At 31.9% G+C, this 12,038-nt stretch overlaps 2 protein-coding genes across 2 annotated transcripts; both read left to right on the forward strand.

Annotated features, from left to right (window-relative positions):
- The first annotated feature begins 2,249 nt into the window (after positions 1-2,249).
- Positions 2,250-4,345, forward strand: LOC110787584 (uncharacterized). Its single transcript, XM_021992213.2, has 4 exons — positions 2,250-2,448; positions 2,597-2,659; positions 3,862-3,908; positions 4,054-4,345. Exons 1-4 carry the CDS (start codon positions 2,290-2,292, stop codon positions 4,139-4,141), a joined length of 357 nt encoding a protein of 118 aa, XP_021847905.1. The 5' UTR covers positions 2,250-2,289; the 3' UTR covers positions 4,142-4,345.
- Positions 4,346-8,423: 4,078 nt separating this feature from the next.
- Positions 8,424-11,071, forward strand: LOC110787614 (chaperone protein dnaJ 8, chloroplastic). The gene is made up of 3 exons (XM_021992240.2): positions 8,424-8,758; positions 8,861-8,938; positions 10,772-11,071. The coding sequence occupies exons 1-3, from the start codon at positions 8,558-8,560 to the stop codon at positions 10,895-10,897; spliced, it is 405 nt and encodes a 134-aa protein (XP_021847932.1). The 5' UTR covers positions 8,424-8,557; the 3' UTR covers positions 10,898-11,071.
- Positions 11,072-12,038: the final 967 nt, after the last annotated feature.

A 12,038-nucleotide genomic window follows, 5' to 3' on the forward strand; every position in this document is an offset into this window, starting at 1 on the left:
ATCATTCTTCTATGCCATGTTTGGTATCACTGTCTCAGATTTTGAAAGTCATATTATGTAGATTTAATCATGATTTAAAAAACAGTCATACAACTCATACACATAGTAATTATGGTTATTTTGAGAAACTTACAAGTTACAACAAAAAGTTGAAAACTACTCTATATGGTTTCACTAGATTAGATCCCGTGTATGCACGGGTATTCAAAAAAAAATATTTTACCATATTTTTGTAAATATTAACGAAAAAATTGTTAAAAATAAAGTAGTACGAAGTACAAACGATCTTGAATTTTTTCAAAAGATTAATAAAGTTATAATACTCCGTATATTTTATGATTTTACAAATATTATATTTGAGAAATAAAATTAATTACAGTTAAATATTTATATTAAAAATCAAATAAATTGGGACAGATAAAATTTTAATCAAAATCCTGAATTTTTCATAAAAGTTAATTGAAATATATAATAAATAAATAAGATTAAATGTTATGGAGGAATAAATTTTCACCAGGAACTGACACGTATCACTTCTAGTGTATGTTTTAGAGCATCAACATTGGTGGGAAAACACCATTCCCACCATTGTTGTTAGCTTCTCCTAAAATTAAAATTTAAGGGGGGGTTATTAAATGTGGAGACTTCCCACAAATAAACTAACCAACAATGTGGTCCCCATTTCCACAAAAAACCTGATATTATCAACAACGGTAATATTATCGTTTACAAAATAAACCATAACTTTCAAAATATAATGAATTAAAAAAAATAACTTTTAGGAGCATTCAATTCAGTTAAGGAGCATTCAATTCAGTTCAGTTCAGGAGCATTCAGTTCAGGAGAATTTAGTTCAGTTCAGTTCAGGAGCATCCAGTTCAGTTCAGTTCAAGAGCATTCAGTTCAGTTCATCTCTAAAGAACAAGGTCTTAGTATAATATTTCATCCGTTCCGAAAATATCGCACCATGGTTGACTTTTACTCCTATAACCATCACTTTGACTCTTAATATCTCAAATCGTGTGCAAGTAAAAATTTAATATTTAGAAAATATATATCGATACGAATCTAACGTGACCTAACATGATTAAAATTACCTTACCTACGTATCACAAAAAATGCCCAAAGTCGTAGTGTGAATAGTGTAAATAACAAATAGTGCGATATTTTTCGGAACGGAAGAAGTACTAGATTTGATTCCGTGTACGCACAAATATTTTAAATTTATTATTTGACCATTTTTATAAAATATTTGAATAACAACAAAAATAAAGTAGTACGGATCGAATATAAAAGATCTTGACAAATTTAACAAAGTGAACATATTTTACAAAATTTTAGGGTAAATTTTTTTCACCAAGAAGTGACATTTTTCATTCATGGTGTTTAGTTTAGTACTCCCTCCATTCCTTTTTGATCTTCATGTTTCTATAAATGCGTTCCTATTTGATGTTCCTGTTTCTATTTTTGGACATGACTTTTTACCATAATTTTTTCCACAATCTCTTATTTAATTCATTCACATTTCCCCATTCACATTTCCCCATTCACCTACCCAACCCCACTTTTATGATTTTTTATTACTTTAATACAAATATCTCCTCTCTCCTTCATTTCTTTATTACTTTCCTTCATTTATTCATTACTCTCTCTTACACTCAATCATTACAAGATTCTATTTTCTTAATTCTTCCGTTCCACAATGGATGCATCATTTCTCATTGCACGTATGCCAACGCGTTTATTTGAACATTAATATCTCTAAATGCGTATAAGTAAAAATTATAAAAAGTTGATATTTGAAAACCTTGCATTAATACAAATTTAACAAGATCTCACTTGACTATGTTTTTTCTTACACAACCGTGAAAGAAAGATTGTCAAAGTTGATTGATGAATAGTGCGCAAATGAGAAATGATGCATCTATTATGAAACGGGGGAAGTGATAAATCCAAGGAAATTTTTACTTCTTCCAAGGAAATCCATATTTTTTCAAAGATGATTTCCTTGGAAGAAGTGAATTATTCCTTGGATTTATCATTTCCCATGAAACGGAGGAAGCATTTTTCACCCCAAATTTCAAATAGGAACATCAAAAAGGAATGGATGGAGTATAAAGTAATGATAGATATTTTTGTTTTTACGTTTATGATAAAATACCCAAAAAAATAATATTTTTTTGAAAATGCGTTAATAATCTGGGGGTCCACGTGAGAATAGCAAATTATAAATAGACATATCCTTTAAATAAGCTCATAAAACAAGTGGTGCACAAAGAAACATATGAGATGATGGTGTTATTACCGCATCTCTCTTGCTCTCTCACAAGCTTGCCTTCTCAACACCATAATCATAACAAATTATTTCATGGTGTTACTCCAATAATACAACTTAACAACTTCACAGCTTCTGCTGCTAAATCTGGTGGTTTCCCTTTTAACTTTTTCGTAAGTATATGTAATTAGTAAGTTATATTAGCAACTTTTTTTTTTTATTTGTGTGAATGAGCCATAATGACATATAATTTACAAATTAGAAAAGGGAAAATGAAGTATTTTATTTATTGATAATTACTGATTCTTTGATTGATTGCAGGCTTCTTCTAAGAAGTGTGAGACATGTCGAGACCAAGGTGCCATAGAGTGTATTGGATGCAAGGTACCTTAATTATGCTTTGTTAATACTCTGGACTGTTTTATTGTTTTCTTGTTAACCTGTATCATCGTATACTAGTCGGTAAATGTATGTTTGGTTGATAACAACAACAACAACAACAACAACAACAACAACAACAACAAAAAAAAAGCCTCGTTACGTTGTAAGTTTCGATAAATCTATATTATTAAAGCGGAATGTTAGTTAATGTGAGACCTACAAAACCCCAATTCTCAAACCACAATTACTCCATGTCATCACGCTTAACTTTCTTAAATTAAGTCGAACGAAATAAGAAACTACCAAAATCATTAAATTAAGAAGGAAAAAAATACTAACAAAACAGAAAAGTATTAAAAACTTTAGTCAATTTAAATAATAATATGAATAAAGTTGAAAACTAAAATTAATGATCTATTTACTAATTTTATAGAAATTCCGTGCTAATGCATAGAAAATTAAAGTCGTGTCAAATTATAACTTCCGAAATTTGATGGAGTTGAATAAGTACTAGTCATAGAGGGGATGACTTTTGTAACCCGAACACATGTATACATATTTCTTCTATTTATAAAATTTAACCTCTTTATTACTCTTGCGATTATGTCAAATGGGTCTTATGGAGGAAGTACAATACATATCAGATATATATGGGCAAATACATGTCAAAATAAAAGACAAAATAGGAAAAAGGACAAAAAAGAAATTAAATTGTACTTTTTTAAACATAAATGGTACTTTTTTTTACAGAATGATACTTTTCTTTACAGAATAATACTTTTTTTTACATGAATGGTACTTCCTTTTTTGTCTTTTAGCTATTTGTCTTTTAGTTGATATGTGTGTTTCCACACATATCAGATATGCGAAAAAACAACCTCTTTATAAAAAGTCATTATCCACTTTAAGCTTAAAAGTGGAGAGTCATCCAAAATCAACAGCTCCTCAAATTTATAACCGTTATTATTTTCTTGAAAGAGGACAAATCACAATCTTTTCTCAATTGCGTATACTCTTACACTTCATGTAGCTAAACAACGTACACCTCCTAAGTCCTAAATCCTAATCAATCATGACTCATGAATATGAAGTACGATAAACTCCACCAGGCCAAGTACCTTTTTGTACACATAAAGCAATCAACTCCATTAATTATGCTTCTTAATTAATTGTTAATTAAGGTGATGATGTTGTTTATTACACAGGGTACCGGAAGGAACAAAAAGAACGGGAATATTTTTGAGCGATGGAAGTGAGTTAATTATTTAATTAATCTCATATTTAAATGTCGGTGATTAAAATAGCATTAATTAGTATTACCGTCGGCTGATTAGTGATTACTCCCACTAATTAATTAGATGTATATATGGAATTGTTAATAATGATGCACTTTGTAGGTGTTTTGATTGTCAAGGATTTGGATTAAGGAAATGCCCTCAATGTGGAAAAGGAGGTCTCACACCTGAACAAAGAGGAGAAAGATAACTTCATGGCATACGAAGTACCTATTTTCGTACATGTTTTTTTTAAAATAATACTCCGTAATTAAAGCACGTAACATAAACTTAAATCTTATACGGAGTACTTCGTATTTATTATACTTCAAAGCATGTACATTTACTCGGAGTGAGATACAAATTAACACTCTTGCATTAAGTTGAATACTTGAATAGTATTGTTTTCTTTTCATTTTATGCGACCACTTAGCAATGAAGTAACTTTTTGTATACCGTTATATCAGGGGCGGATCTAGGGAGTACATTATTCTCAAAAAAAAAATTAAAAAAAAATAAAAAACCAAAAATCTGCAAAGGTAAGAGACCAGAGTTGTCAAATATATGGTCTCTTAGGTAATACTAAATAACCTAACAGAGCACATATCAAGCAGGGTAAAGTTTTAATAATTCTAAGAGATCAGTAATTTGGAGAAACCGATCTCTTATATTGATGGATATGAGTTCAGCCGTCACTTTAAACTTCTATTTAAATACTAAGAGTGCGGTTGTTTGAAACAATCGGTCTCTTAACTTGAGTAATTCATTCCGGTCTCTTTCTTATAGGCTTCACTTTTATGCCTCATAATGAACACCCAAGTCATCCTTGAGAAATCATCAATAATTGACACAAAATATATGTGACCCCCTAAATACTCCATCCGGGAAGGACCATAACAATCAGAATGGATGTAATCAAGTGTGCCTTTTATTCTGTGTATTGCTTTAGGAAACTTGTTGTAATGTAATTTTCCAAAAATACAATGTTCACGGAATTCAAGATCTGTGACCTTGTAAACACAAAGAAGATCCGCTTTTGACAGAATTTGCATCCCTCTTGCACTCATGTGAGTCATGTGACCAAGCCTCATATGCCATACCTAGCTTGGTCATGTTTTCCTTATCAAATCTACGAGGATGCAATATCAACAAAACCTAATAACGTATAACCTTGAAGAAAATACAAGGTACCACGTTTTACACTTTTCAGAATCACATTCGAAGTTATTGTGAACCCTTGCAGACATGTAAAACTCCACCTTCACCTTGAAAACTGAAACCCTTGTTGTTTATTAGCATACTCAAAGATATTATGTTCTTTGTCATAAGTGGAACATACCTAAAATCATTCAATGTGCAGAATTTACCACCATGTGTCCTAAATTTAATCGACCCTACTCTAACCGCCTTACAAACAAAACTATTAGCCATAAAAATATTGCCACAGTCTACTTACTTGTAGATTGTAAACCACTCCCTGTGCGGACATATATATGGTAAGACGCTCCAGAATCAAGGATCTAAACATCACTGTGATGTCTGTTCTCATCAGCAACTAGAGAAATATCCGCTTCAGAATTGGTATCAGCTACAACAAAAATACCTGGCGATTTATCTTGTTGCCTCTTCTTCTTGGGACAGTCGGATTTCCAGTTTCCCTTCTCTTTACAGTACGTTACATACATCATTAGGTTTTGGTCCCTTAGAAACTGGTTTCTTGAATTTCTTCTTCCCCGAATTTCCATGTCCATAATTTCCACGGGCTACTAACCCAACAACCTTATTATCTGCACTTGTATAGTCGCCCTATGGCGCAACTCTCTAGTATGGAGGGACGATCTAACCTCCTCAAGAGAAATAATGTCTTTACCAATAATAAACGATTGCACAAAATTCTCATACGATAATGGTAAAGAAACTAACAAAATTAAAGCAACATCCTCATCTTCAACTTTAACATCAATATTACGCAATTCTAATAAAATTGTGTCTAACTGATCTAAGTGATCAAGGAGAGGCATACCTTCCTGCATTCGCAAACTGAACATACGTTGCTTTAGAAGCAACTTATTGGTTAAGGACTTTTTCATATAGAGAGCCTCGAGCTTAACCCACATACCTTGAGCGGTTTCCTCCTCCGCGATCTTGGTGATGATATCGTTAGCAAGACACATCATAATTGTCGAGTGTGCCTTCTCCTCTAGAACGACCATCTCATCGGTGATTGGATCTACCGGCTTCCTAGCAAGCTGCGCCCACAACCCTTGTTGTTTCAACAAGGCTCGCATCTTGATTTTCCATAAACTAAAACTATTTCTCCCGGTAAATTGATCTTCACGATAATACCAGACATCGCTTACCGAATTTCAAACCTTAAAACAAATCCGGCTCTGATACCAATTTGTTATAACATATGGGGGATCAAAGAGGAAACATAAGCCCACTAACATAGCCCAAATGAGGTTCCATTCTAAAACCAATAGGCAATAGGAGGAGTAGCCCATTTAGGTTATAAACTAGAAGTTTTTTGTTTCATCTTCCGGTGTGGGACAAAATACTCACACTTACTTTATAAAAGAATTCACACCATGAGCTTGTTGTTCCATCAACAACATTGCCTACAAGATTGAAAAGAAAGATCGGATTGTGGTTTTCCTTGATATCTATAGAGAAAGCAACCTTGTTGCTCATCAGCTAGCAAGTTAATTATGCCTTGTCAATAGTTGTTGTGCAAAGATAGCTTATGCATGGTACTAACTTTATATCAGTAAATTGGTGTTATAACTTGGTTTTGATCAATTTTTGTTGGGCCCACATGGAGGATTTTGTTGTAATTTGTACGAGGAGTGATACATCGCGGTCCGCTTGTGGACAGCGGACAAAAAGCCCATACACACGGGCAATTATATATGTGAAAAGTCAAACAAAGTATTAAAACAATACAATAATGATATATTTTAATACAAAAATGATAGTATTTATACACCAATGATAGTATGTATACAAACGCGAACATTATATATTCACTTTTACCTATTAATTTAAGTGGGACCTCTTATTTTTTCTATTTTATTTCATTTTTTTTTGAGTGAGTATGGGCTAATATGGTCGTTGTTGACCAACGATTTATCAGCCCTCTAATATAAACCCATTGCTATGTAATTAATGCTCTATTTACCCCTAATTTTCATCCTTAATGTAGGGCATTTTGGACTATCTGATGTAATGAACAACTAATTTTATGTTAATATAAGCTCTCTCCTTTGCTTTAAGAAAAGGTAAAAAAAAATCTAACATCAGATTCCTCAAAGTCGTGTATTTGATTGGTTATAGTGTCTCTTTCACATTGTCCCCTTCTTGTCCTTGAACCAAAGAAGCCATTCAAAGAACCTAATCTCTTTCCCCCACCAACTAGCATCTTTTAAGTACATAAAAATATCCATTATTCAATTCTCTCTATTATTATGCTTTTATCTAAATAATTGTTATACAAAAATACTTCGTACAAAAATAGCACACCGTACACCTAAAAAGATACTCCGTAATTAAGAAAAAGAATCTTGTGAATTAGACTTTACGTTAAATCAAATAACATGGAATATCCAAATGACTATCTTATTTATTTTATCAGCCAATCTTTTATCAAACTTGTTTAAAGTCCTTCATTTGAATAAAAAAAATAAAAAAAAATAAACGTGCCTAACTGTACGCAAGGTAGATAAGAAATAATAACACGACATATGGTCTAACAGTTATATACTTTGTACAGAGTAAGTTAAAAGTGCCAAAGATCTTTTACAAAAATTTATATTCCCTTTTTTTCTTGAATATTTGCAACATATCGACTGGCACACATGTCAATGCACTAGTTTGACTATAACTACACACAATTACATATTACTAAAAACATAAAAGAAATTGATATTTGAAAAATATATATTAAGACTAATCCAACAATATATTACACAATAACATTTGATTTGTACATATTAGTAAGAAAATTTGGTCAAAGTTAATGTATGAATCATGCAAAAGTCAATATGTTGCAAGTAGTATGGAATGGAGTGAGTATCTATTACATTATACTAAAACATATACCAGAAGTGACACTTGTCATTTTCTGGTGCGAAATTTTTCCACCAAAAACTTTTGTCCTAAAAAATATTTATTTTTTATTTTTTATTTTATCCTTGTTTATTTACCATTTATGTGTGGAAAATTATTCGTTTATATTTCAGTTAAATATATTATAAAAAAATAGTCAAATAATTTTAAAATAACTGTGTATACACGGAACCTAATCCAATTATTTTATCGATGGCAAAGTTTTTGTAGTTTGTAAAAATGGATATTAATCATTGTGTTTGGATACCTCATATTTCTGCCATTTGAGTGCAAAAAAACAAGAGGTCCTTCTTATGCCAAGCGGCCCACTCCTAAAATCTTATCCTCTATCACTATATTACAATAAGATAGCCCATCTTATTTATCCACTTCACCCATTTTCATAAAGTAAATAATTATTATAAAACCCCAATAATTCAATAAATACTACCATTACACACACAAAAACAACACCAAGAAAAAGTATACTTTTGCAACATTGAAGACTTTAAAGAATAACGAGATGATGAGAAATGGTAACGGAGGGTTAAGGGGAATACAAAAGGTTGGTTTCTTGTCGTCGTCGTCATCGCCGCCTTCTCGCCGGGGGATTCATTTCCCGGTGAAGTGTTTATCGGACTTTAATGATTATGCTGTTTTGGGTCTTTCTCCTTTTGCTTCCAAGACTGATGTTAAGTTTGCTTATAAAAGATTGGCTTTAAAGGTTTGGACAAATATGAATCCCCTGTTTTTACATTCCTCTGTTTTTCAAGTTTCATTTTCTTGATTCTTTCTTTGAAAATGATGGTGATTGTTGATTTTGCAGTATCACCCAGATGTGATTAGAGGAGATCATGTTGCTGAAAAGCATAGAATGTTTCGAGATATCAAATCTGCATATGAGGTATTGTTTATTATAAATTTAAAAAGGAACGGAGGGAGTAATCTTCAGTTTAATCTTGTTTATGATTCTTAATATTTTCTTTAGTTGATTGATGATAGATTACCTGTATCACTGAATGATTATCATTTTGGATTGATGAGGTTTGCTTGCTTAAAAAATTGATCATAAATAATTGGATGACATAACTTTTCACATCAAATCAATTAATTTGTTTGGTTGATTAGTACTTTAATGGGTGTAAATTTTTGATGGCCATTGAAATGAATAGAAGGTCACCCGTTTTTTTATTTATTACAGGAAGGTCACCATTAGATTTAGAATCGTCAATCATTGGCTCGTTGGTGGGCGGTTTAGTTCTTTATATTACAATAATGTTTTAAAATATTTGACCTTTTCATTATTTATATACTATCCCAGTGTAGCTCTAATGCTATTTTTTCTTTGGACGATGATATAGGTCGCAAGTTGCGACAACAAAATGTTGTCGCAATCTTACGTGTCGTCATTTCATTGGTACAAATAAGCACCATGTAGGCTACACATCATCAATTTATTTTTACTATCAATTCAATATTTTTACTATGAAAATATATAAATAAGGCAGTCGATACAAAGAAGGAAACAAATATTTATTATATTCATAGTAAATATATATTTCCTTTTATCTTATAAATTACATTAAAAAAAGAAAAATTATAATCTAATAATTTTTGTGCAATTCAAAAAATACATCAATTTAATTTAAAAAATGGATAATTTTACAATAGCCACAATAAAATGGTAGACATTATAATAAATTAAATCTCAACCAGTAAATAAAGGGGACTATTCTAGACCATTGATTTTGTAAACCATTTTATAATTAATTAAAATACCTTTTACAATAAAAACAAATGAACTTAAGTACCATTTTCATCCACGAACTACATAGGTAGCGTAGAACAGGCAGTTGAAAGGAATTGAATAAAATTTATGATACTCTTCGATTTGATCCTTGATGTTCTTGCGAGAATCAAATTGGGAAAATTACTGTTGTTTAATTCATCACATCCTTTACTTAATGATTTTTATAGCCTAAAATTTAATTCATCGATTACAATTGTTCAATTAACCCCAATTTTTTCTCCTCTGGGTTGAACAACTAATTTCTCGAGTCTCCAAATTACCCCTAATTTAAAAACTAGTTCGAATGTCAATCTAATTTCGTTGTCAAGACATTTTGATGGTGATCCTATTTCAAATGATTTCGTTGATGTTTTTCATCAATAGAGTTTCAATGGTTGAACTTAAAGATTGGGGATAACAGGAGTTAAAATAGATTTTTTTTTTTCTAATTTCCTATACAAATTAGAATTATTTTTCTGAAATAAAAAATTACATTATTCAATTTATAAATTAGAATATTAAGATTTTCCTACTTTTTTTATGACATATTTAATAGGTTATATAATCTAAATATTTTAGTTTCCAAATACATTTATGACACATAGTCGTGCCATGTCACCACTGTGACACGGCTTAAAGGTCGCATGTTGCGACCTTTATCATTTCCGTTTTTCTTATTAATGTGTATGGAGTAAAAAACACATACTTCCTCCGTCTTTTAATACTCGCAACGTTTGTTAGTTTTACGCATGCCAATGCACAACTTTGATCATATATATCTTAAATTCTCTTGTACTCCGTATTTAGTTTTATCCTTTAAATTTGTTTTATATGTATATCTAGTTTAAATTACACGAATATAATACTCAGTAACAAACAATAAAGGGACGAAAGGAGTGTGAAACTTAAAGAATTTTCTGATGTACATATTCGTGGTAAATGATGCAGACTCTGATGAGAAAGTTTGAAGAGGAAGAACAATTACAAACGATGCAAGATTGTGGTGATTACGACGAGTGGGATGAGTGGATGGGATTCGAAGGAGGGATGCCTGCTACTTATCATTCTTGCTAAATAATTTAATTTAATTGTTTCTAGCATCATTTGTAAAGCTAATTAAATATCTCTCTGTATTTTTGTTGTTGTTGTTAATGTTAATGTATGTATATAGTTGTACATTACTTTTATTATTATTACAAAATGTATTACAGTAAATGCTTGTATATACAAATATCGATCATTAGCCTATTTTTAATCTAGCATTTTTCAGTTTATCTTACCCCATTCAGATCTAATTATAAAATAGCCAGCCGGAAAACACAAAATTCTAGCCCTAAGAAAGATGGTAAACGTAGACATCCGATCCAAACAATGACAGAAACGTAGTGCACATGATATCTATCAGCATGCTCTTTGCAGAATAGGAAAAGAGGGAGATTCCTCCCAACATCTCTATCATCCCATAGAAGATCAACCCTGTTGGAATTAAAGCTGGAAAAAGGGGTCACCCGGTGCCACCACGTGGTGGCGCCCAATCGGACGCGAGTGCAAGGAAGAAATTGAGCAGTTTTCGTCGCAATCTCGCCCGACCGATCGAATTTTTGGTGTTTGGTGAAGTGTCACTAGCGCCCGATCGGGTGGGCTCACCCGATCAGATCGGGCGAAGGCCAAAAGCGTGTCTGATTTTGCTTGTTTCCTTTTTTTTGTAACAACTTTTTAAATGTGGTTTAAGGATGTTAATCATTCGGATTATGTTGAGTTAAGTTAGTTCATTATTTCTCTTGATTATGAAAGTTATTAACCCTTCAATATCATAGGTTTAATTGGCTTAACTAAGGTGATTAGATTCCTTTGAGTCCCTTGATTTTCTTGGCTGTTTTATCTCCTCCACTAATCCTATAAATACTCATCATTTCTGATTTTGTTGACACAATTATTCTCTCATCTTCTTCTATTCTTCCTCTCTTTTGGACATAAGATCTAGTATCTCCATATCACACCCTGTGACTCTGTGAGGGGGTCGAAAAATAGGACGAGCGTGCTCTTCCGAATAAAATGGCTCGAAAGACTTTCCCCTCGAGATGTGGTAATCATATTAAGTAAAATCGGAACTAACTATGGGCGTTAGCCTCTTTTTACTAGGGGTGAGCATGGATCGGGTACCTGAACCAATAACATTATCGGATCGGGTAACCGATAACCAATAAGGCTAAAA

Source organism: Spinacia oleracea, chromosome 2, assembly GCF_020520425.1.
Source record: "Spinacia oleracea cultivar Varoflay chromosome 2, BTI_SOV_V1, whole genome shotgun sequence".
Classification (NCBI taxonomy): Eukaryota; Viridiplantae; Streptophyta; class Magnoliopsida; order Caryophyllales; family Amaranthaceae; genus Spinacia; species Spinacia oleracea.

Excerpts from the sequence above, each read along its gene's own strand:
- LOC110787584 (XM_021992213.2), top strand. The coding sequence starts at position 2,290 with ATGATGGTGTTATTACCGCATCTCTCTTGCTCTCTCACAAGCTTGCCT. Across the intron at positions 2,660-3,861 it reads TAGAGTGTATTGGATGCAAG|GGTACCGGAAGGAACAAAAA; the intron begins GTACCTTAATTA and ends TTTATTACACAG. Across the intron at positions 3,909-4,053 it reads AATATTTTTGAGCGATGGAA|GTGTTTTGATTGTCAAGGAT; the intron begins GTGAGTTAATTA and ends TGCACTTTGTAG.
- LOC110787614 (XM_021992240.2), top strand. The coding sequence starts at position 8,558 with ATGATGAGAAATGGTAACGGAGGGTTAAGGGGAATACAAAAGGTTGGT. Across the intron at positions 8,759-8,860 it reads ATAAAAGATTGGCTTTAAAG|TATCACCCAGATGTGATTAG; the intron begins GTTTGGACAAAT and ends TTGATTTTGCAG. Across the intron at positions 8,939-10,771 it reads ATATCAAATCTGCATATGAG|ACTCTGATGAGAAAGTTTGA; the intron begins GTATTGTTTATT and ends TAAATGATGCAG.